General features: G+C 39.5%; 1 protein-coding gene across 3 annotated transcripts in view; it reads left to right on the top strand.

The window, feature by feature from the left end:
• Positions 1-26,993, top strand: part of LOC113944923 (25-hydroxycholesterol 7-alpha-hydroxylase) — a 130,197-nt gene that overhangs the window by 68,866 nt on the left and 34,338 nt on the right. The window contains exon 1 of one of the 3 annotated variants that reach the window (XM_027638611.1): positions 11,555-11,636. The exons of the other annotated variants lie outside the window; for them this stretch is intronic. Coding sequence (XP_027494412.1) covers positions 11,572-11,636 — 65 coding nt within the window. The 5' untranslated portion in view covers positions 11,555-11,571. Of the gene's footprint in view, positions 1-11,554; positions 11,637-26,993 lie in introns of those variants that run through there. 3 annotated transcript variants of the gene reach the window in all.

Raw genomic sequence — 26,993 nt, 5'->3', positions numbered from 1 at the left:
GAAGTAGGCTCCTCTTGTATTTTCCCCTTTAGTGTGAATGCTCACAGGTTGTATGCTAGGCTTGTTTTGGATGAAACTGGTTACTGAAGGAGCCCTGTTCTGAGAGCACCGGATTCATCCTTCAGGATTCAGAGTTCCTGAGGGGCAGAACTGTCAGGAGTCGTTGACATTTAAAGGAGAGGAGGCTGTCTTCTATGAATGCTGTGCAAGTCTCTCAGAGGTTTTGAAAGCAGGGAGTAAATGCAAACTATATATAAAGATGTGAAGCCAAGGTGCTCCTGGTAACCTGCATGGCTGCAGATGTGAACTGCTGCACTGCACTGGATTTGGATACAGAGGATGAAATTTGTTGTTACACCAGGAACGCAGCTGATGTTGACATCCATTCAGATTCATTTTGCTTACAGAGAAAGAACAGAGAGATCTTCACTGTTAGTAAAAGCTGTTGTTGAATATGTTAGAATACAAGATAAAAAGAATTACAAAGACAGATTCAAATTAATTTGGAGTCACAGAAGGGGGACTAGAAGGCATTTCAGTGGTGTAGTAAATTAGGACAGAGATCTTTCACCTCCGGCCACTGGGTTCAAACTCATGCCAACCTGCAGGCTGATAGAAACTGAGTGATTTAAACTACGTCCTTACTAGGGCATGTCCATGGTTTCTTGTGTGTGCCTCTCTTCAGTTGGAAAGTGTTTTCATTCTATTAAATTATTAAATGTCAGAGTGTGGGATTATTGCTTCGTAAATTTACAAAACTGATGTATTTTCAACGTCAATTATAATATTTATAAGAATAGCTTTGTCCTGATTGAATTAAAGTATTTCAAAACACAGCTATTGGAATTAATGCAACTGGTTTATATGAGCATTCTCACAGGAATATGGAAGCTCTTTATTTTCTTATTTATATATGATGAGTTAATATATGTGTGTTATATGACGAGGTAATGTATGTATGTGTACTCATTGTGGTCCTTTTTTTTATAATAATAATTACTAGAGAAGGGAGTTGTCTGTTTTTAAAAACCCTAGACCCTCAATCTTTCCTTTTTACATAATAGCTAGACTTGGATGAAGCTAATGTCATTTGGATGTTCAGTACAACATATGCTCAAAAGCACAACCAGCTATATTGGTAAGATAACCCTACTTCTCCACTTACTATGGGTGCAGATTTAAATTTAACACTGTTAAACTGTGGAGGTGAAATGAGAAATCATGTAAGGCCTTTTTCAAAGATCCAACCATAAAGCATACATTCAAATAATACCAAATGATAAATTAATAAAAGTGAAACAGCTCCCTGTTTGTGTTTCTCTCATGCTCCATAACTCAGACATTTTGCAGATATGTTATGTTGAGCCATACGGTCTTCTTCTATCAGAAATTTACAAAAATCTGAATAATGTTATATAAAAATTGGGAGAAAAGCTCTGGTATTTTTCATTGTTGCGGTTATGATGTGGTGCATGGTATAGGTGACAGAATACCTAAATTCTGGACAAGATGAGATACAACTTTCAGTAGGTATCTCTAACAGCATGAAATAAATATTATTTTATGTATTTATTTTATTTTGGAAATGTATTATAATCTCTTATTGCTGAGGCAATATTTTATTAATCGTTCTCTCCTGGAAGAAAAATAATATCTGAGTAGTCAGTCAGGAATTCTTACAGTTCTGAAAGCTGCATAAGACAGCCTTTATGGACAAGAAAATGACCTTTTATAGAATTAAAGAAACATAGATATTTATTAATAAAAGCCCAAATCTATATATGTGGCCCAAATGTGCCACTCTTGCTCACTGGAGTAATTCTGTTTACTTCAGGAAAAGGAACTATTCCTATGACAGTATAAAGCAAGTAGTGAAATTTGTAATTCCTTAAATAATTTGTCTCAGGGAGTGGATAATGCATATTCGAGCATTTTAATTGCAGTGTATTGTATTTTATTTTCAGACTAAGGGCTAGTGTACACAGCAGTTTTCAGTGTTATGGTATAATGTGTGATGTCTCTGATTAAAGATTATTTGTGTGCTGAGGGTTTTATTATTATTATTTTTATTTACTTCATAGACATACTTCACAAAATATCATAGGCTGGCATCTCTACAGTAGCTCGGAGCTGCTCTTTAAAATGTCCTTGACTTTAAATAAGTATATAGCCAGAATAGGCATATTCTTGGCTTCAATGTAATTTGCCTTAGTCCACTCTCTGACAAGGCTGTTTAGGAGGAAGGATACCAGTGGTTTCCAAGAGGAAAATTTATAGTGGGGAAAATTCAGTGTTTGACAGTAACACAAAAGGACATGAGAGGCAGGTATGAAGGCACCTACTACAAGGGATTCCAAATTTTAATTGGACTTTTGTTTGCTTCCGCAATACTAACTGTTGGAGAATTTATTAATTAAATAAAAACAGTAGAATCCTTCTGACATCATTAGGCTTGGGGGAAGCTGCTAATGTACTGCATTGCTTTAGCAGTGAGTCGTATGTTCTGCTTGGGCCATTTACTGGGAAGAGCATTGCAAAGAGGAACATGAAAGAATATCAGAATCCTTCTTCTCCATTGCATTTTCTTGTTTTTTTCACATGTTGGGGTTAGGGAATGGGACAGCTCAGAATACTTATTTTTGCTGAGATAAAATCCCCACACATTGAATATTCTGTTTTAAATATAAAGAACCAGGATAGCCAGCCTAACTCTTGGCATCCCTTTCCAGTAAGGATACAGGGCCGTGTACCTTTGCAGCTTTACCTGGGCTTTCAGGTTGCCATCTCTAAAATACACCATGTTGTATTTCCCCTCTTATGTCATGTTGAAGACATGCAGGGCTCAAAAGAGCTAACGGGTCTGTAAACTTCCTAAGGCCCTCCTGATTCTCTTCAATTCAAGACAGGTAGTCCTGAAGGTTAGATCCAATGCGATAAGGCAATAATGATCTTTTTATTGCCACGTGATAACCATCTGATTTCTTTTTTTCAGGTAATTGGCTGGTTTGTAATAGAGGAGTGAGGATGATTTAAGAACTTCTTGGAAACATGCCTCACTGCATTAGCAACTGAAACCAACATAGACTTAGCTGAGGTTTTTTCATACTTTTCAGTAGAGTATTTTAGAGACCATTAAATGTGAAATTAATTAATCCTTATGATTCCTTTGGGAGAAGTAAGATTGTTATTAGTCCTGTTTTACAGATGGGGGAAACTGAGATAGTTTCAGGCAACTCACTTCTATGTAGTGAACCACTGGTGGAGCAAGGAGGATAGCATAACACCTCCTAACTGATTCCTAGACTTCTGCCTTAGCTGCAAATGATGCTGTTTTATTGCTGGACTACTGCATCTCCAAACTCTTTCATATCTATGCCAGCTTGTAAGTGCCTTAGGCATACTTAAGTTCAGGGTCCAGATACCACAAATTCTGCATCCAGAGAATAAGACATATAGTTGTCTGTCAAAACGTTAATTTAATAACCTTGCCACACATGACATAAGAATTCTGGGAGAGCGTGAGGTGCAGGACTGGTTTTGGTGTGTCATTCATTTCCTTTGATCACACCAGTGCTTCTCTCCAGTTCCTTAACATAATTTCTTTTATCTCACTCTTGAAGCCTTGCTAAAAGCAGCCTTGTTTACTGCGTAGTCTTAATTTGCTCCCTGAAAACCACCCTTATGATATGCAGGGGCTGTGAAAGAAGAGAACATACACAAGCTTGCAGCTGATGGCTGGATCATAATATGTAAAAAGAAAGGGAAAGGGATACAGTAATGCTCAGCAACTCTAATTCTGATACATCCTAACTTTATACTTGATAAAACAATGTACCTTTAATTTGAGATCTACAGTGTCAGTCTTTGAGTTTGTTTGTTTCCCTTGTATTCTCAGAGAACCCAAAGGAAGCATGCTGCTTGCCAGTGTAGCAACAACATCCTACGTAGGTCATGATAGCCCATCCAACTCCAGCCTCCAAGACTACTGCACATGCTGCTTCAGCTTGTTAGGGGATTAACAACTTTAGCTGAAAGAGTAATAAGCCTTTTATCCTTTAGGCATCAGGTATTGCAGGGGTATGCACATCATGTTTGAACAGTGCCCTCTCCAGTGGGATTGAAAAAGCAACAAAGGAGGAATGGAGGACAGTTGAGGGGAGAGACCCCAGCAGCCTGGGACAGGGTGTGTTGAGCCCTAGATGATCTTTCTTTCTGACTGATTTGGCTGCTCCCAGGGTCGATGCATAGCCTGAAAAGAAAAGGGCTCTGTTGGGGTGGTGGCTCCTGGGGACCCTGCCTCTGGCTGCCTTTAAGTACGTTGTATTTCCTTTTTATTGCACCTGCAAGCAGTACTCGGGAGCAAGACACTAAAATTTGTATACCGTCTGGATGTCAGCAAGCATTGAAAGAGCGGGGTTCTATTCCAGTTGCGATGCCAGTTTGGCTTAGCAAACTAATGCAAGTGGGACAGAATAGCTCCGGGTTTGTTTTGCTCACTCCAGCATGCTGAGCTGGGCTAAAAAATCATTTTCATTTTCACCTTGTTTCCCAGAGAAAAAATCCTCCCCATTATTATTTTTTCCTCCTCTCCAAGAGACTGTTTCATTTCGTTGAAAACAGACAGAAAAAAACTTTTGTTTCTAAATTCTTGTTCGTCTAAACCTCATCACGACTGTAAATCCAGTAGTGTGTAATAGGTTTTGGCCCATGCTTTTAATCTTATAAGATGGACCTTAAACATTTTTTTGTCCGTTTTTGACTTCACAAGAAATGTGTGATATTTGTGCATTTGGTAGCATGTCGTTAAATTTGTAAGGCGTATCACCAGCATTAGGTTTATGGGCTGAGTTCATGATACGTTTCTGATATGTCCATTCTTGGATCCAGCATTGACTTCCTGACTTTCAGCTGTTGGTATATGGTAAAAATACAACTTTCAGCAGTTCAAATGCCTCCCCATGTCTGCTCGTTTCCTGGATCCTGAATATTTTATTTGAAATACGGTGGTCTAGGGACTCGTGTCAGAAAGGAGAGATTGAGAGGGTGACGGGACAGGGCAAGGGGTGGCTGCATCCATACGGATGTCAGCAAAGTGCAGAGCAATGCCACATGCCAGAAAATACTGCAACTACCTCTTGCATTTTGTATAAGCAATTTTCCAGTCTGTTGTCTTCTGTCAAATGCAATGTTCTGAGACATTTAAATAAAATAAATATTGCTGTTGAGATATATTTAGAACCATGTGAAATTTCTCTAGTGAAACTCCCAGCCAGGCAAAACATGCTGGCTTTCAGGTTTATGTACCACTTGAAGCTTTGTCTGGGTTTGTCAAAGAGGTTGTTCTTGAAATCTGTCAGTGAAGGTGGGCTGCTTTCCCAAGGAGGCAATCAAAGGCCCTGCTTGCTACTATGGATGCTGCCGGAAGATTTAAGCAGACCAGGAGTGGGTCCAGGTGAGCCTCAGAACAGAGTTGAGTTTCCCACAGATGGCAGGTCAAAAAAGCAAATGATGAGAACAGGCTGCTAATGGAAATTGAAATGGAGGTTTGCATAAACCTCCCACCCCTGCTCAGTGTAATCACTGAGCTTTCGCATTTGCCTGTCTTCCCAGATGTACATTGCTTATCTAATGAGGATGGGTGTTGGTGTCACGAGTACAGGCACACATGGGGACTGACCAAGGCAAGAGTAGGTGCGTGGAAATCCTCCAGAGGTGGGGTGACAGCCCACTGGAATGGAGGCCATGATGGGGCCCTGGGGCAGGGTCGCCTGCCCGTGGCTTAAGTATCCAGCTTCCTCCCTCCCTCTCCTCTAGCCATCACACGGTTGCTCCCAGAACATCACCTCTGCCCTGTGGAGTCACCTTCACCCTAAAGTGCTTCTATTTTGCCCCCTGGGGTGCAGTAGGGTGAAGCACTCCTGCTCAGCTGTAGCCCTGTTTTGAGGCTTCTTGAGTGTGAATGCGTTAGGTGTGCACATTGCATTCCTCTGGCTTTGGGGAGGGAGGCTGGCAGCACAACAGTTTGGCAGGCTGGGACCACTGGTGCCACACAGGCTCCAGTTGATGTCACACAGGCTCCAGTGCACATTTTACTGCACTTTTGCCCCAGTACTAACATCCAGTCAAATGAATTTTGATAAAGCAGCAAGCAATGTTCTCTCCATTTTCCTGGTGAGATGGGGAGGGGAGGCTGAGCATATCGTTAAATCACTGTCCTTTCTCTTCGTAAGGATCCTCAAATTAATTTCAAAATATACAAAGTCTTTATTATAAAATATATATTTGTGAGGAAGCAGGCAATTTTGTTCACCACAGTGGTGGTCTAGCTGTGGACGTTATAAGATAAAATTTTAAACAGCGTTTAAAATAATTACATACATTGTTTAACAGCTCTGTTTATTATTATTTTTTTAACTCAATAGGGCCCTTCTTTTATTCATTTAGAAGTTAACCTTGTTTGATAACGTGCTAGGAAGGGATACAGAAATCTTTATTCTTCCAGAGGGTTGAATTCTTTTGTGAGATATGATAGACAAAGCTGGCATCCCTTGTAGAAGATATGTAAAGCCTGTCTCCAGACATTGTGACATTGCTACAGACAGAGTTTGTCATCCATAAATTTACAGCTTATTTCAGTCTATTCATAAATTGACTAAATTTTTTTTTGAAAGAAAAAAATATATATAGGTGTATAAAATACCCAGTTACAGGTTGTGTTCTATTTAGCCCTTGATTGAAACGTATTGCTCCTCAGTATCTTTTAGCTATGAAAATTATAATATGGAACAGAGATTAGAATGAAATTATCATGGCTAGAAGGCATTTACTCAGTGGTGGCAGCCACATAAACCTGAGCCCTGAGAATGATGATAATGCATTAGGTTCTGCATGCCCGATATTATTGCTGTACATTATGTATGTTTCATTTATACTATTTCGCACACACCAGCAACGCTGACAGATAGGTAATTACTCTCTGCGCCAATGAACACTTATCAGTCCCGCCGCTGTTTATTGCAGGGATGAAGTGCGCTTGTCAGTCAAGGTCACTTGTTTGTGTGTCCTTTTTAATAGTTCTTTCACAGTTGTTGAACTTTGCGGGTGATTCTTATGGCAAGTTGCTTTACTACATCGCCTGCCTTATTAAAGTCATTTGTATTTTTCGGTTTAATTGATAAACAACCAAGTTGCAGGAAGCAAGACTGGAAAGAAGAAGGAGCATATTTTACTGGTCAGCTGATCCACAGGGGTATTTGGTCATGGATGACCTAAAAAACCAGCATTTTGCAGGGACCCTCAGACCCTGCTGTGCCACCAGCATAAGCTGGTGAAATCTCTTGTGATAAAGATAAACATGAATTTAATGGTAATGGATACCAACACAATCTGCAGACTGCTGTAGGGCTACTGCTTGTGCTTTTTGGTAGAATATTTGCCAGTTCTGAGCAGGGCTCTTATTGTTTGCACCCTCAGGACATGCATGCAATAGACCAAGCCACTTTGCCTTCAAATCAGGGTTTCCTTTTCTGTAAGAAGCCTCACAGAAACTGTATTATTGCATAAAATATGCTTTACAGACTATGTGTGTGACTCTAAAATTATTTTTTTCCTATTCTTCAAATTAATAGTGTCAAAGGCATTATGGCAAGCCCAAAATTTCTTTGATGACAAAGAAAAAAATCAGAAGCTTTCTCTTTTTCTCTTTTTTTTCTCTTTCTCTTTTTTTCTTTTTTCTCCTTTTCCCCTCTTTCTTTCTCCCCTTTCCTTCCTTCCTCCCTTCATTCCTTCCTTCCTTCCTTCCTTCCTGTTTGCTGCTGAAGCTTTATTAGAAAACAGAATAACCTCTAGGATATAATAATTTATCCAGTCAAGATAACTGGAGCTATTTCCTTAAGCCTGTAATCACCCTGAGTTTGTGTGTTGTGAGATTTATACTGCAGTTCCTTATTACCAAAGAAACAGTTAGAAAGGATTTATGTAGTGTGTGCAGTGAGTGTGTCTGGAACTTCTGTATGTTCCCAACTTCTGCACTCTGGTGCCTCCATGGTCCTTATTTGTAGAGGGCACTATTTTGAAGTGGAGACTGAACATTCAATTAAATGCAAATTTTATTCCGGCATTAAAGCAGAATCACATTCATTCATTAAACTCAAATGATGCTTTTATTTAGAAAAATATATCAGCACATGGTAGCACCACATGCTGCTTATAAATAACTATGGTGATCTGGTTGTGCAAAAGTATATAATTTCATTATTAAAGGATTTAAACTCCTTACAAGGTGCATGGTGTCCATGAATGTTTCACTTAATTTGATTACATCCATAGAAAAAGCATTTCACTTACATGGGAGGCAGTGGGTCTCCTGTCTTACGGCGCCGTTCTAATGCATTATGATCCCAGTCTCACACTCGTAGGTTCCAACTTGGCTGGACATGTTTAATATTTCGAGTGCATAAATGCAGATTTGAGCAATTCGGTTTGTTTCTGAATCTAACCTACCAAGCTTCCACGTTTTCAAACCACTTCCTTTTCTTAGTTCTTAGTTACCAGAGTGTTACAAAGAAAGGGGTTTGATCTCATGTAGATAGCACAGCATTAATTACCCTGACACTAATTAAACTGCATCAAACAAATACCACCGTGTTCCTCAGGGGGACAACAGAAGGCAGTTTAAAATAATTACTGGAGCTTCATGCATGTGTGAAGTTTTCATTACTCTTAGGACACAAGCAAAAGAGATTTGATATCATTAAAATCCCCCCCTTTAGTGTTTGCAAAAAATGACTAAAATTTCCTTGGAGCATATTGATGTCTAAATAGTAGTGATTTCAGTTCTTGAGAATAGTAACTTTTCTTTAAGAATTGTAAGCCTGTGAAGCAGGAACAGGTGTTCCAGTCCACATTCTGGTATGATTATGTATTAGCTTATGTTTGTCAGACCATTTCATTAACCACCCACTGCTATCACATATACATATACTTTGTTCTTTCTGAACCATGAAATGAAATGCATATATCTTCACTAATGCTTGCTATCAATGTAAATGAGAAAAGGAGGCTTATTACCAGTCACTGCTGCTGTGAAGCACACACCTCTGTACAGTTACAGGTAATAAACATCTTTTTGTAAGTAGGAAGCAAGATATATTGAGTTCTGTGTACAGTAAGAAGCAGGCATGCCTTCGACCGCACTCCAGTATTAATAAATTGCAATTCCCAGACGTGTACACATTCAACAGGATATCCAAAAGCACCTTTCTGAATCAGAAGGTGCTATTCCTTTTCATGCTCTTTATATCTTGCAAATGTTTTGAAGCTAGCAAAACTTTGCTGGTCAGCCATTAATGGGCAGGTTCTATAAGGAAAATTTGAGCATGTTTGCACCACTGCGCAAGTGCCAGTTTCTGCACCAGCTGTTGCCCCTGTCAGAGCCAGCATCAGCTTTATAGGCCCTTTGAAAAAGTCGGTGGAAAAGTGATGTCCCTGCCCAGGGTGGGGGGTTGGACTAGACAGCCTTTGAAAGGTCCCTTGCAACCCAACCCATTCCATACAGTTCCTCATGCCACAGACTGGCAAGCAAAGATGACACCAGAGACAGTAAATGCGGACAATGTGGAATTCCAACCTTCTGCAGATGCTGTACTTTGCTAATGCCTACTTGATTATACAGGAAGCGCCACTTGCCCTTTTCCAAGTTCATGAGTGTGTGTACTTCGTATTTCCCAATGCTCTAAGAGCCACTGAACCCATTGTACAGGGTCATTTATCCTCTTTATTTCTAAAGTCAACACAGTGTCAGTAAACTTCTTTGAATTTAGCACTGATGGCAAGGGTCTATGGTGAAAGGTATGTGAGACAGAAAGCATTTCTAGATCTGCACTAGGTGTAGTGTTCTGAGTGTGTGATTCTTTCTCAAAATTTGATTGTGTATAATTTGAATGTATACTGTCATTTATCATAACCTGCTTACTTTCTGGAACCTTTGAGGAACTATTTAAAAGATTTTATCTGTAATGGAAGGTCCGATTATGCTGGGGATGCTTCTTTTTTTAAATTAAAGTATTGTCTTGATATTACTAAATCTACTGCCTGCAATATAACATTGAATTAGGGTTGTGCAATTGACAGACTAAGTAGAGATGATCAAAACTGATTGGAGAGGAAATACAAAATTAATCCAGTTGTAGGATTCTGTGAACCCAACAAACACGCACAACAGAATACTTTTATTTCTTTGGAGCCAGATGGTTTGTCCTATTTTAAGCTGATAGATTCTTCATGCATTTCTTTTGGATGTCATTGGTTTTAACTGCCAGACAGTATCTACTGTTAGAAGTTTCCTTATTCCTGGATTATTTAAAGAGTATTTTTGGCACATTCAAATGATCATACTGTATACCAAGTTAATTTTTCCTTACACTTAGCTCATACGTGAAAAAAGTGTTTATATAATGAAAAAAACCCTCTAAAATGAACAGTTCTTTTTTTCCTTCTTTTGACATGATGTTGACAGAAGTCGCTTTGATGTAGTTTAGAGTCATGAATTTTCTATCTGTTCTGTTTTTCCTGGGGCTCCATCTATTCAGACATCCTGATCTGTCATTTTGCAACACTTTGTGAAGTGCTTGACAGATAGCGGTTTTGACAAGTGCTGGACATCAGCAGCAATTCAGAATAAGCAGTGTATATTTCTCCAGGTAAAGTGACAAAACGTCTAAAAGCGTAAGAAGAACTGTACAGTCTTCAATCACATTTAATGTTACAAAGCAAGACTTTTTCTGCTTTCTCCATTTATTCTAGTAGCGTGCAGTGGCTCAGAGTTGGGTATCTGCTGGAATTTTGGATTGATAACTTTTCCTTTTCTTTTTGTATTTCCTAATATGTGACTAATTTCTCCGATCTGATTAAAAAAATGAAAGGGCTTGCTGAGACATATCCAGAAAAATGCAGCACAATTAGAGTTTCATGTAATAATAATTTCCAGGGTCTTCTAGTATTTGACATAAACAATATGTATGTGACCAATTATTTCCGCTTTCGTTATTGTGGTTTGTTGGTGTGTTTGGGTTTTTTTTGTAATGTCATTTTAAGTCTACAACTATAGCATGTATGAAGAACATAATTTAGGAAAATCACCATTATTCCTTAATTATTCTATTTCCTATTCCCTTCCCAAATCCTTTCTTGATGGTGGTCTGTGCTATATTACCCATAGGTAATCATAGATTTCATATTTACATTATGTAGTATATTGAAAATGTAAAACATTTCATATAATTATTCTGCATCTGTATTCACTCAAGAAACAGCTGTTGAAAGTTGAGGGGGATGCAAAATGGCACAGCCTGAAGATGTTCTTGTTCATTCAGCTAACTCCTTTTTGATGTGATACCTACTGGCAGGGTTGTGTGGTGAATTCAACTTCTTTGACAGCCATCAGCCCCACTGACCAGTAGTTTCAGTTTTTGTAGTTAGGGGAAAGATGAGAAAAAATATTTCCATAATTTAGATTTTTTTTTTCAGCTGCTGGATCGAAAGCCCCTGCCAACAGCTATCTAAATCAACACCATGCCAACATGTTCTGTAGTCCGAAGGTCACTCAAACATCTGGCCCCACAGTCTTGTTCTTTAAGGTTTGTCACTGGGCAGCATCTGTTTATAGATTCTTTCTCAACCTCTCTTTGATCACTTTGACAGCAAAAAGAAGCTTCTATCACCCTTGATGTGTTAAGATAAAAATATCAGGAAGATCAGACCATTGTAAAATTTGGTTCAATTTCATATAATACTGTATCTGCGCTTTTAGTTTCTTAAGTTTAGTTGGTTTTTTTTTCTTGACTGAGTTAGAGAGTATTATATATTACTCTTCACTGTTGAGATTTAAAAAAAATATTGTCAGAGCTGATATGTTCAGTGGGAATGTGAAAATGACTACACTAAGCAGGTCTTGCCCAGCTAAGCTTGGTCAGCATTAAAAAAAAAAAAAAGTTTGGAAAGTGAGCAGAGCCGGCATATTTAGCTCTGATCTATTTTGAGTAACGTGTTATCTAACTCCCTCTACCATGTCTGTCCTCTGTAGTCCGACAAAGAGTTACCTTTTCATAAAGGTTTATTTCTCTCTTATGTCTGTAGATATTTCTCTTATAAATAATCATGGGGAAAATGGAAATATCACTGCTTCCCTTTCCTTTTACTAACTTTGAGTTAACTTTTAGATCTAGCATTGCCAAACAATGTGGAACTTCTTGCTTTATTCCAGACAAGAATAAATAAGCATTCTTTATCCTGATCTTTTTATTTAAAAAAAACATGTGGTAGTGTTTGACAATATTAGAATGATCATATTCATAAACATTACTGAAGTCTAGTTTGTATCGTAATGGAAAAGATCTTAGGTGACTTATGTAATCTTATAGGGTCTTATGGTCCTATCCTCAGCAAAGATACTTTGTTTGATATGTAACTCAGGGACAGACTGTCCCTGAGTCATATTACAGACAACTGTAATATGAATGCATTAAACTACGTGTATGTGGAATTAATTTTTGTTTATGCACCTCCAGAGTTTGTGGCAAACAATGCAGACAGCCCTAGGGTCCTTTGTTACTCCAGGGAATTGTTACAGCATGGTATCAGTTACTCAGACCTATTCATCTTCATCAGAGAGAGGTCTCTACATGAGAGCCTTATTAAATGTGCACATAAAGGCCTTAGTCCTGTACATCTACCATGGGTTGTCACCTTGGTTCTGTAATGGTGGTTTTATGGATATATATCCATCTGTTAAATAGAAATGAACCACAATCTCATTTCACCTTGACTATAGGTAGCTAAAATTTTTTATCATAGTCAGTCAAGTGTGAGAAAATAACCATATGTAGAAATCAGGAGCAGACACATCTTAGTTGGGTGCTGTCTAGTTTTATGAAATTATACAGGAATGCATATTTCAAGTGGCCCAAGTGAGGAGGCTACATTCCCACTGTTCTCTCAGGTGCAACCATCCTGGGCATCGGGTGCATGTAGCAGTCTCCTCTCAATTGCTGGTAGTGTAACAGGAAAGGGACGCCTGAGCAGTGAGGGTCAAGTGCTGCTGGCAGATTGGAGCTTTAGTGGAAAACTCTGTTTTCCCCAAGAATACAGGAAAGTCATGAAGAGTCTTAGTGGAGAAGCTAAGTTTGAACCCAACACAGGGAAGAGAAGAAAGCCAAAAGGCAGGTATGGGCTCCTTCCCCACCAGAACACGCCACCTCAGAGGTGCTCAGAATGAAGAAGGTAGAACTTAATCCATACTAAACGATGTCCAGCAGCTTTGAGGAGCAAGATGACATGGCCAGTTGATGAGATTTCTAGTTGTATGAAAGAAGGGAAAGGTCGTTCTTCAGAGATATTTTCAGCAAGAAGTGACAACATTTTGTTATAATCTAATATGCAAAGAAGGCCAACTCTAAGACTGTAGATCTGAAATATACAGAGGGTAGGCGCTTCCATAGTAACTGTGAAAGAGATGTAGGCTTTGAATTTAAATTCCAGCTAGCACATTTAATAGTGTATGAACTGTTTAGGATAGATTATTTCAGAGTAATTCTGCATAGGATCTTCCTTTCTATTAGAGCAATCTTGTGATATGGGTCAATTGCACAATCCTACATCTTCTGACTTCTCCTATCTCTTACTTCAGGTCATGATGCTTTCTTTGCAGTTTCTTTTTCTGCGTAATCTTTCAAATCCTATGAGGAGAGGCTGAGGGAACTGGGGTTGTTTAGCCTGGAGAACAGGAGGCTCAGGTGAGACCTCATTACTCTCTACAACTACCTGAAAGGAGGTTGTAGCCAGGTTGGGCGTCGGTCTCTTTTCCCAGACAACTGTCAGTAGGACAAGAGGGCATGGTCTTAGATTCTGTCAGGGGAGGTTTAAGTTGGATATTAGGAAGAAATTTTTTATAGAGAGAGTAATCAGACATTGGAATAGGCTGCCCAGGGAGGTGGTGGATTTACCATCCCTGGAGGTTTTTAAGATGAGACTGGATGTGGCACTTAGTGCCATGGTCTAGTAACCACAGTGGTGTTGGATTAAGGGTTGGACTTGATGATCTCAGAGGTCTTTTCCAACCTGGTTGATTCTATGATTCTGTGACTCTGTGAAAGTATGGGCCTTTTCATGTGCCTTACTGCTTTTAACTGTACATTGCTCAATCCCCAGCATCCTTCCTCCTTTAGCTCTCCTTTCCTTTTTAGCAATATTTTACCTATTCTCCTTGTCTGCTCTAATAAAATTTCATTGTTGTAGAGCTGAATTAGTGAAAACAAGTCTTAGACACTTCCATTCACTTACAGACAGTATTTGGCTCAGGAAATATGTTACCTGAAGGAGATGACATAAGAAAGCAAAGACTGTTCAGTGGGAATTTTGCCTCACAAACTTTTTGTAGAGCAGCTGCAGATGGTATCACCTGCAAGAATCAGATGGTTAGTCCTATGCTAACATCAGGCACTTTCTGAGAAAAATAATGCAGATTTGCACAGGAGAAACCCTGCTGTACCCTCTGAGGTGAATTGTGGAGAGTTGTTATTGGATGTGGTACAGTTTTGAGCAGCAGGAAGGCTACATGTTAGTGGTAATTGGACTGAAAGATGATATTACCTAGAAGTAAGAGTCTTTACATAACCCACAATAGCTTAGTTTTAAGATGAACAAGTAAATAGTTGTACAGAAGCTCTCCAGGAATACAAGAACCTGAAAGAAAGGGAAGAATCAGGTAAATCCTATTTCTTATGTAAGGCTTAATATGGTTAAAACTTGAGGCAAAACTTGAACTGATAAAGTAAAAAGCTAGATAGGAATGAGTTTATATGAATAATAGCACTGTGAGCAGTGCAGTGAGCGTACACATGAAAGCAGTACGGTTTTCAGCACTACAGCTGCAAGATGAGAGCTGTTTCACTAGTTGCAAAAAAACTTATATTGGCTTGTGCTTTTTTATGTAGTTTTTTCTTTCACAAGTAAACCTTTAGGATGCATTAATACAGAATGAGCAAGCTTTTAGTCTAGAAGTACACATGAATGAAGACTGTGTATTCTCTTGTGTCTACTTCTGGCTTTTTTCCTCCACTCTCCGAGTCAGAAACATGTTTTATTAACATTTTGTGTTTGTCATTTTAGGTTTAAAGGTAAGAATGGTCAATATGAGACTAACAAATCCTCTAGCTGGATTTCCTATTGACTCTAAGGCCAGAAGCAGATGTGTGCCAGGGAGTCCGTGGCAGGAGAAATATGCACAGAGACATGCCTTTTGCATCTTGCAGTTTCTGTGAATCAGAGACGGAGAGGTTGTCTGGCCTATGAGCAGTATTTTTATAATTTTAGACTTTCCACTGGTGGATTTCACTGGGTGGTTATCATTTCGAACTTCTAGTTTCTACAATAGTTTCCACAGACACCCTGCCAGGCTCTAGTTAAAGGACAGTCCTTTAAAAACTGTGAGGTCTGGACCAACTTGCTTAAGACACTGCCGCCTTGTCCCTAGAGTTCAGCATTTTTATTTCTCTTGTTTTCTGTCTTCCTAGGTCTTTGTGTGACTTCGAAATCTATTATTTTCTTCTTCAGCTTGATGTTCCTCTTTGTTTTGTTCTTGATCCTGTTCTCCCACTTCTCTTACCTTCTTCCCTTTCCAGGAACTTATCTCAGACAGCTCAGCCCAGCTGGCTGGTTGGGAACATGTCTGCTGTGCTCTCACACAATAGAGGTGGGACCTACTAGGTGAGCACAGGGTGTTGCAGGCACATTGTGCATAGAGCCATCAGAACCAACAAACGTGTCTCTGGTGGACTGAGGATGTTGTGGCACTTAGAAAACAGTCATTTTAGTGGGATTATCAGCTCCATTTTTGAGTCAAGAAGTGCTTCAAATTAAGAATCGTGGGTCTTTAATGTGTCAGTTATGTCTTCAAAATGAGTTGCTGGCATTGTTCTGTGTTGTCTGGGAGTACAACTGGTTTAAAGCCCCTAGGAAGACATGCCTGACTCACAGGCTGCAAGGCAGATTTGAATTGATGGCTGATGTTTGTTTTCTGTGATGAAGCTTCCCATAGATGATATTGAAGGCTGAAGAGCCTTTCCAAGGCAGATTGGAATATTTTATGTAAAAAAAAATGGACTGAGTGCAGTACAAAAAAGCATATTACAGAGGCTATAAGTATTTTGGTACATTTCTTGCACAAACAATGAGGCTCATAACTGTTTATGCCACCTGTAATTAAAAATGAGATAACCCCAGCAATTTGAGAAAGTCTTATATGATTAATATCCATTTCCTAGTTGCTTGCTGCAGTGAAAGATAATTAATTGTAAAGACATTTTTAGAAGCAGCGCAATAATCTTCTCTAACCAAAAGCAAATGTTTAAAAAGTAAGAAAATTGATAATGCGATTAATTACGTGGATATTACAGTAATCTAACCTCCTTGGTAGAAAGTTGGTGCCTAGGGACAGTGTTATCCACACGTTAAATTGAAATGAACAATAACATTCTCTTTGTCATTGCAGTCTAGGAAGTGGCAGATGTAACATAGCTGCAGCCCTACAGACTTGCCTAGATTGAAATTTCAGAGCAGTTCTTGAAAATGCAGATCTATTCACAGACGGTCTTTCTCTAGATATTCCAAAAGGATGTTTCAGATACAGATTTTAAGACTTACCCTAAATGTATTCATAGGTTCTGCATATAAAATTTATCAATGCTCCCGAATTCCACAGGTGGATTTGTAGCTACATGATGGGTTAATGATTGTGTCCACCTGCTTTTGAGTTTTAACCTGTGTTTTAAATACAGTAGTTCCACAAGTAAGCATTCATTGAACATGGATTTTAGTTAATTGTAAACATATTTCAAACTTAGCCATGTTATTTCCAAAACAAATCTTAATGACAGAAATAGTAAACATAAACACTTATTTTTAAATAAATAAACTATATTGTTAATAGTAGATGTGGAAAATAATACACAATTACTGCAAACTGTTGTGCTGAACATTTTCTTGAAGGACTGTAAACTCTTAACCAATTGGGTATATGGTTATAATTTACCTACAATATTTTCCTAATATTACAGATGGCAGTAGAAGCTCAATATTAAATTACTTATCTGGTTTTCAATTAGACTTCAACAGGTTGCTTATAATATAACAAGAAAATGAGCATTTAAAGTCATATGAGTTGTAACCGTAAAATGATAATGCACAAGTAGGTAAAATACAGCACTGATAGTAAGGAAAATGGCAAGAACTGAATTAGCTCTGTATAGGTGTGTGTAATAACGTATTATTTGTACTATGAATGTATGCTTTGTCGTTTATTCATTATAAAGGAAAGAGGTCAATATGAGCTTTATAAGTAAAAATGAAGAAACAATGCATCTATTGCAAGTAGTAGAAAAAACTTGAAGTGAAATGAAATCATGAAATATAGAGGGATAAAAGGAAGGTTTTTGTGTTTGATGTGTTGGTGTTGATTTATTTGTACGTATCTATACAGAGACATATATTTCTCTAATCTTAGGAAGTCTCTAAGCAAACCATGAAGTGTCTGCTGTGTGATTCTCTTTTCTATGGATAATCGATATGCTGTTCAGAGGAGGAGTATGATGTGCCAGGCAGTGCCCTGTTGTTGGGATGCAGAGCAGCAGAGGCTCAGAAGCTGAAGACAACATAAAGAAGTGAAGATTTATGAAATAATTGCTCTGTAAGAATTTTACTGTATGAGTTTTGAGCTTGATATGTAATTTCTGCTGTATTCCAGCTGACTTCATCTTGGGGCATGCACAGTATGTCTTGGGCTCTGCCTCTACCTAGGAGATATCTGCACTTGCAAGAGCTCCTGTGGGTTTCAGCAGGTATTGGTCAAGGGAACTTGTGATTCTTCTTGTTGAAATGGGGCCCAAACTAACATAAAGGGGTAATTTTTTAGCCTTATTTGGAAACCATCCCAGATTCATGGATTCGGTAAATGACATCAAGCTTGTTCTTAGTTTCTTTTTCTAGTCTGTGTATGGCCTGGCCTTAGGCTTGAGTCAAGATGAGCTAGCAGAACTGTAGCAAGACATGGCAGTGTTAGCAGAGTACGTGTTTCAGACAGTGCTGTCCATCAGTTTGATCAGGAGGTTGTCACCTGCAGCAGGCATTCAGAAGTAGCTGCATTTAATTTCGTTTTCCTTACAAAAACATTTAACACAAGAACTCTTCCTGCTACAAGAGCATCAAATCACATGAAAATAAAACTAAAACAAAAAAACCAAAACAAAACCCACAAAAAAATGCCAAACAAAAAAAACCCAACCAAACAAACAAACAACAAAAATCCATCTTTGAACATGTAGATCTGTAGTCTGTGAATAGCTGCACACTTACTTCTACAGTGTGGTTTGAATTAAGCATTTCCTTGTGATCTGCAGCGTTTGGAGCCCTGTACTGCATAGTGCTTAATTTTGTTGCTGGCATGTTAAGACCACGATATTCTAATGTGCGTGTCCTGAATTATATAATACTACTGAGCACCCTTTCTAATTTTCTTAATGCTGTGAGTCATTCAGCTTCTGGGCATTAGTTAAGTTGTTACATAGATGATTTCCCTCATAATTGTAGAGAGTTTTGCTGCCTTGTTTTTCTTTTTTTCTTTGGCAAACAGGATTGTTTCAGTAGTGGTAATAGAGTTGCCCGTTGCTATTGTGAGTTTAGCCAGCTGTGAAGCTGCACTTATGTTTGTTATTACCCTATACTTCGTTATGAAATGCAGCCTATTAATTATTTCACTAAAATGTAGTCACTGGGCCCAGTCCTGGGGGACATTCCACTTTCTCCTGCTGCCTTACATTTCCACTCATTTTAATGGCAGTTCAGGCAGTTTCTTTACGTTGTTGTGTAATTTCCCTTGGCTGTCACTGCCTGTTCCTTCTAGATACTTCAGTCAATATTTTCCACTGTTGATTAAATTCATATTTCTGCTCAGGAGCTGTTATTGTAACTTCTGATCCCTTATTTCCTCCTCAGTGCTATAGTAGAACATTGAGGCATACAGGGATGGAGGTCAGGAGTACAGCACTTCTGATTCATTGTGGAGCAGCTTTCCAGAATAATACTGATTTTTAAGCATTAAAACATTTGACCTGTAACTCTCCTTGGTTGCTGCATTTGACTTAATAACTCTATTTTGATTTTTTTTTTCCTTTGGCTCTGGTTGGTATTGCAATGGACTTGTTGGGAAGTTAATAGCTATCATGTCAATTTTTATTTTCTAAATGAAACAATGCCCCCTGGTGCTCTAGGATTCGAGAGGTCTGATTTTACAGTCAAAATAAAAATAAAATCAAATAAGTTCTTTTCAGACAGATACTTATTATCCCTAAATCTTCCAGCTACCACTCAAATGCTGTCACTGTCACTCACAGGGGATGGGGAAGAACTCTTGTCAGCACTGAGCAACAAAGAGAAATCACAAGGAGAGTAATGGGGAATAAAAGCAAATTACAAAAGAAACATGCGTCCATTAGGCAGGGTAAAAGCAAATTACAGAAGAGAAAAATAATGTGAGAGGGTTAAGACAAGAAAAAATCTAATGATAGAACAGTTAGAGAAAAGTCAAATTAAAACTGTCTGCTTAATGGAATGTAAAATCTAGACAGTGATAGAGAAGAAGCAATAATATTAAAAAATGGAAGTACTTTTTTATAAAAAGATTGTATTTAATAAAGGTATTATAGAAGAAAAGGACAAAAAGGGTGTGAAAAATATGCAATGAAGAGCATTAAATTAAAATGGCAAGTCTAAAAAGGAAGATCATATAGAAGGTATATATAAGTGCATGAATGCTACAGGAATTAGTAGAATAAATGTAGTTTGATATTTTCTGTGCATTAGAAAATAGATTATTGATGCAGAAATTTAATCCAAAGTCTCATCAGAGTTAAAATGTAAGCAAAGCTGGTAAACAGTGAAAGGAAATAGTTGATCTCTCTTCAGTTTAGCCTGTTACTAGCATTTGATTCCTTAAGAATTAAGATGCTGAATTACAAAATGATTCTTGATGGGCATGGCATGCATGGGAACCACAAGAATGTTGCTTGTCCTGGTTGCAGACAGCAAACTCCAGCACAGCATGCCTTCTCACAGCCTCGCAGCTGACAGGAGCCTCAGCTTTGGAAGACCAATCAATAGAGAAGAGACTGCCATAAATCACATCTCAGATGGAGCACAGGGCTATGAACACTACCAGAGCCATCTATAAAGCCAAAACAGACACACACACACACAAAAAAAAAAAAAAGAAGGCAGAAGAAAGGAAAAGGAAACCACCACTTGCTGCAGCTGCAAGATGTGTAAACAACCCGTGCTTTCAGGTTTTTTTCAGTCAGAGATAAAATAGCACAGCTCAGAAGCAGGGATGACTGAAATGGCTTTAAGGTAGCTTTATGTTCCCACAGTCCTGGAGCAGCAATGAGTCAGTCAAGTCCCTCACTGTAAGTTAGAATAGCCTGAAGGCTGCTCTAAATCATTCTGGCTGCCAGTGACCCTGCAACAGCAGAGAGGAGTTGCTGGGGCATAGTAAAGTCTTGGCTGCACTTCTCTTCCTTTGGCCATGTCCTCTAGCCTATCCAGAGGAGCTTTTGGGGGTGGGGGGATGAGGGGGAATTGGGGGAGAAAAAAAGAAAGGAAAGCACGGAAATAGCTGTGATGCCTGTTCTGCTGGAAGACCCCTGCTTCTACTGTAGCTGGCAGACGTCCAGTGGCTGGCTGTGGTCAGAACTGATCCCAGCACAGGCAAGAAAAATTCTGTGACTGGGCCATGGCCAGGTGCAGTGGTGGGATTTGGTTTTTTTAATCTGATTTTCAAAGGCATTTTTTGAGAGTTCTTCAGATTATGTAGGGTCCCTTTTCTCTGGGAATCTCATCTGATCATGACTGGTTTGTAGCTCCTACAGACTGGTGGGTGTTCATATTCTGTGACCACTGAGGTCATTTTCTTGTGTACCAGTGTGAATGAGGTATTATCCCTACCAGTATCATTTGGCCTAGCAATACCAATATCTTAATGAATACTGCTGTGTAGATTTATACCATTGAGTCTAGCTATTTATTTTAATTTGTTTTTTATTTACCTGCTCTTATAAACTAAAATCATAGCCCAGTTTGGGAAAAAAACATGAGACTGGGATTTGATTTTTTTTTCTTTTAAGAGGAAAATTCTAAATAATATTAACAACTAATATTAGCAACCAGTTATCCTAACTCCAAACATTTGCATTTTGAATTTGGATGCTTTGATGCTGTTGTCAGTCACCTCCCAGGTGGTGATGGATGCTGCGGTTAAGAGTGTAATTTGTTTCCAAACTCTTCTGTAATATCCCAATCTTGCTACTTCAGTGTGAACAAAATTTTTTGTGGCTTAGAAGAAGATCATGATGCTTTTCAAGCCAAAGGCCATACATTCTGAAACCTTCCCTTTCTCTCACTAAACAGTGAACAGACCAACCTTACTAGTGGGTAGTCAGAATTGGAATGTTATTGAACTGATTAGTAACAATAGGTTATTGAGTGGGCTGTTAGAGGAGATCCTGCAGCAGAGGCAAAATATTATCCCTTTTAATAATTCCTTAAAAGTATTCACAAATTTTCATTTTCAGTAAACTGGGTATTTCATGATGTGCAAGAGAATGAGAGTGATGTTTTGAGGCAGTGAGCAAGACTATTGGTCTTGGAAGTAGTAGACATCTCCTATCTTGCACAAGTTATGCAGAGACATGTGCTTAACCTGCACATATACAATGGAAAGGTTATAGTTTGTACTTCCAGATTTATTTTAATGAAAGTGTGAGGAGGTACCTTCCCCACTGACCAAACTTCTGTGAAGGCAGAAGTAGAAGGTCATGGACATTCCATTCACTACCTGTAGTTATCTGAGACAAAAGGATATGATCCCTTGACAAGCAAACGGTAGAGGAGTGGTAGTTTGTAACCACGGGTGCTGTGTGCATGTGAGGGAGCACAGATGCTATAATTAAATTTAATGCCGTTGACACTGTAGCTTATAATGTCTTGAGTTTTCTGATAATTTAGAACAGAAACTTTTAAAGGAAAAAAGAAATATGTGTGTGTTAGTTGGATTTATGTCAACACTGGTTGACACAGTCAGCAGCTGAAGATTAGATCTTCAGGGTGTAAATTCATTTAGTGCAGTTGATGCCAGGAGAGCTGTGTCAGACTGCAGTACTTTAAGCTCTGTCCTGAGGACACCCAGTACCATCAGCGGGAACCCCATACACAGAATCAGTAGAGTTCCTTGGAAAGGATTCAGTTCTTTCCTGCCAGGAGCTCAGCACCAGCAGTGGTCCTGAAGATCTAGTGCTGCCAGAAGAGACAGATAACCTCTGTCTGTTGCCTTTAATCACAACCGAGAGAAAAACTGTTTTGTGTTATCTTTGAGTCTTAAAACTGCTAACATCCCAAAATATTGAAGATGATCCGATTCTGTGCGATTTCCCTGCTGCTGTCTTCTCCCTGACCTTTTTAGGTAGGACAGATTGCAGCAATTTGTACTGGTGTTTGGGAGATTGTTCCAGAGTCTTACCTGTGACAGTCCAAACACAAAGACCTTCCTACAATGGTGAGCATTTCATCCCATCCACAGTATTGTCTTAAATATACCTGTCAGTTCACCAGGTCAAGCAGTCATTGAAGCTAGTTCTGGATTACAAAACAGAGCAGAATTTTTGGTACTTGGAGGAAGTGGTGCAAACTGGATATGCTCTGCACTTCCAATTCATGCGTAGGGCCACACTGGACAATACTTCCAGATATATTCCTTTGCATGGAAGAGCCCTCTGAGTAGGTATGTCTTATTTAGCAGCAGGATGGAGCTGAAATCATGTCTGACATGCAAGTATTTTGGATTATTTAATAACTTAATTTTTCCTGGAGGATTGATGGCTTAGTCTGTCATTTATTTGTTTGAGATATTTTATGATCTGATGATTTCTTCTCACATATTTTAATCAGGCATATTATATATCATTGTTGCTTTATGTTTTCTATTACTGGGGATTAATTTTTCACACAGTATCTTCATTTAATTATATAATACAATCACATGTGCATCTGCATGAATAGGAAGAACCTATTCTAATTTAACCATTATATATTATGGTATCTTGGGTTTTCCAGTAAAAATTCCCAAGTTTTTTGTTTTAGCATAACAATAGTCATATTCATTGCTTCTTACATTATAACAAAAGCACTCAGATGTCAGTTCATAGATTGACATAATCAGCTTTGTCTCTTAATTAGAAAAGAGAATAAAACTGCTTAGGGGTGTCAATAAAATGACAGATGTATCATTAACAGAAGGCTACATTGGATCAGAATGGTGCAAATACTTGGAATTGAAATGTTAAAAATTTTTACTGATAACCTTTCATTTCTAATTTTCATTTTCTTTTTTTTTATCGTTGAAAAATAGCAAAGGGTACATGATACTGAGTATATATGGAACAGTTATTGGTGATGGAGAACACAAGTTTATAACCAAAGTAGAGCTATAGCTAGGAAAACTTGTTAAGCAGGATTCCTACCTACCCTCGAAACAAAATTCAGCCTGGCTAATACACCCTTTGGCCATGCCTTTGATGCACTCCTCATCACCTCCATGATGTCACCAATTGTTTGTGAACAATGGAACAGCATGTAGATTTTATTATGAAATTCAGGACACATCCCATTTCTGACTTCTTGGTGCAGCACACTGTTTGAAACTTTTCACAATCAGTATGAATATTCAGTTTAGTATTGACTTCAGTGAGTCCATATTTTGCAAATTTTTCCAGCAGTTTATGATGCTGTTGATATCCACCCTTTGGTATAAAGGAAGTATTTACATTGTACTTTTAAGACACAATGACTTGCAGTCAGAACTAATAGAAATTTCAGAATCTGATAAAATTACAAATATTCAAACACTGGGGCAATGGGAAGTACATGCTTTGGGATTCAGGCATACAGATGGAAGTAAGATTGAATGCTGCATCTATGATCTGTCACAGGTGTCTTATCCCAGCAGGGTCTGGCGCCCAGGGCATCCACAAAACCCAGCATCTCATATCAACTTTACTGACAACCTGAGCTAGAGGATTTTCAGGCTTCCTGCAGATCCAACTGTCTTCTGGCAAGCAATATTAAGGTCCTTCCTAGGAGGAAATCTGGGCTGTTTTGTCTATTCAGCATCAGTCATATGACGCAACTTGGGGTGCAAGTGGGCTAGCTGCTAGGTCAAATAGCAAGACATTTGGGAGTCCATCCTTGAATATACTCTAAAACACCCATACCCACAGCCTCCTGTACTAGATGAGTGGCTGTACAGCCAGTCTTGGAGGCATTTCTTCAAGGGGAATGATGAATGGGTGAGTCACCTGTCTGTAGTCTCAAATTCGCATCCATTTCTGCACAGTAATACCAACACGGAGGAGGTGTCCTAAATCTTTGTCTCATTGTCTTTGTCCACATTCTTTTCATTAGAACCTGTAAAGCTCATTATCTCTCCACCAAAAATGTTTTAAACTTCAAGATTTCATGAAGTTTTGACACTTCCATAAATTTTGTGTCCCATGTAGAGACAGCTGCATCATGTGCTGTTTGAGATTCAACATTTAAATACGTGAGGCTCCAAAACAGTTGTAATGGTGCCCAGTTGAAATAACTGGTTGGAAAATATTGAGCATTTTTTTAAATAAAATATCTAATTTTCAAATTCAAGCCTTTTGATGGAAAATTGAAATTGCTGTTACTTCCACCAGAGAGTTTAGATCTGTCCTGTATCCTTGAATCAAAATAGGAAATTACTCAGTCACCAAGGCAAGCGGCTTTGGTGCTGGTATGATTGACAACAGTGCTCCAGTGTGGTTCACAGGGGGGTTTCCCAAACTGGAGGAACCTTGGGGAAGCTGAGAGAGCTGCCAGGAGCCTGTGGGTTGTGCCACAGCAGCTGATAGGACCTAGACAGGGCCAGGAGAAAAGATGGCCAACTCTCCACGCCTTTAAAAGAAGTCCTGAGGGAGCGCCGCTGCCCAGGGCATGGCACAGCAGTTTGTGTGGAAAGGTGTGCAGGAAGGACATACAGGAAGGGCACTGAAGCCCTGGCAGCTTGGTGAGGGAGCAGTGGTGTCCACCCAGCAGAAAGCCACAGCCTCTCCAAGCTCTGCACTCACCATGACTGCCCATCTGCCCAGATAGAGCTCCATGGGGAACATGCTGCCACCCAGGTGTAGGGCTGCAAGGTGGGCCCTGCTTTGCCACTAGTACCAGACAGCAGCAGCACTGAGCTCCCCTATGCCCAGGAACTCGTCTGCTTAATGACAGAGCTCCAGGAGCAGATGAGCAGGTTGAGGAGTATCAGGGAGTGCGAGAGACAGACTGGAATCTCACCCTGCCTTCCCTGAGACAGGCCCAACAGGTAGACAGTACAAGAGATACAGAGGATTCCCTGTCCTCTCTCCACCTGTATGAACACAGTGACTTAAGGAATAGGGAGCAATGGAGACAAATTCCTGAGCAATGCAGCAGGCACATTGCCTTTGTGACTGCCCCATTTCCCCAGGTGCCCTGGCATAATAGGTGTGAGGCTCTGTAAGTGGAACTGAACAATAGTGAGCACAATGGCTCATGTACCATGGAGGTGTTGTCAAGGTAAAGTCAGCCTACTCCCTCTGTCAAAACCACTTCCATAAAGGAAGAAGACAGGTCACTGTCACAGGAAACTCTCTTCTGAAGAGAACAGAAGGCCCAGCATGCAGACTGGACACACCTCTTAGGGAATACCTCTGCAGTTTCCTGGGGCCCAGGTTAAAGATGTGTAAAGAAACCTTCCTACCATGGTATGGCCTTCAGATTATCATCCATTATTGATTTTTCAGGCGGCAGTGATGAAGTCCCAACAGGAGGTCTGAGGGCAGTCAAGAGAGACCTCCTGGTTAGGGGGTCAGGTACAGAAATACCCGAGTTGAGTGTTCTCCTCAATTTGCAGGAAACAATGGGGTAAGAAACAGGAAGAGACAGCAGATCAATACCTGGTTCCGAGCCTGGTGTCACCCTTTTTGATCATGGGTTGGCTGAACAGAGAGCTTTGTCTGGAACTAAGGAGAAAAAGGAGAGTTTATCACTTTTGAAAGAAAGGGCAGGCAGCTCAGGAGGACTGCAAGGACGTCGTGAGATTATGCAGGGAGAAAACTGGAAAGACCAAAGTCCAGCTAGAATTTAATCTGTCTACTGCCATAAAAGACAATAAAAAATGTTTCTATAAATACATTAGCAACAAAAGGAGGGCTAAGGACAATCTCCATCCTTTCTTGGATGCAGGGGGAAACATAATGACAAAGAGGAAAAGGCTGAGGTACTTAATGCCTTCTTCACATCAGTCTCTAATAGCAAGACCAGTTGTTCTGGGGGTACCTGGGCGCCTGAGCAGGAAGACAGGGATGGGGAGCAGAATGAAGCCCCAGTAATCCATGGGGAAATGGTCAGTGACTTGCTACACCACTTAGACCCACATAAGTCTCAGGGCACTGAGAAAGCTAGCAAAAGGGCTTACCGAGCCGTGTCCCATCATTTACCAGCAGTCTTGGCTAACTGGGGAGCTTCCAGTTGACTGGAGGGTAGCAAATGTGATGCCCATCTACAAAAAGGGCTGGAAGGAGAAACCAGGGAAATACAGGACTGTCAGTCTGACCTCAGTGCTGGGGAAGGCCATGGAGCAGATCATTTTAAGTGTCATCATGGGGCACATCCAGAACAACCAGAGATTCAGGCCCAGCCAGCATGGATTTAAAAAAGGTCGGTCCTGCTTGACCAACCTGATCTTCTTCTATGACAAGAGGTCCTGCTTAGGGGATGAGGGAAAGGCTGTGGATGTTGTCTACCTGGGCTCCAGTAAAGCCTTTGACACCATTTTCCACAGC

The sequence above is a fragment of the Corapipo altera genome, unplaced genomic scaffold (genome assembly GCF_003945725.1).
Source record: "Corapipo altera isolate COAL_440 unplaced genomic scaffold, ASM394572v1 49, whole genome shotgun sequence".
NCBI lineage: Eukaryota > Metazoa > Chordata > Aves > Passeriformes > Pipridae > Corapipo > Corapipo altera.
This window is presented reverse-complemented; position numbering and strand designations above follow the sequence as displayed.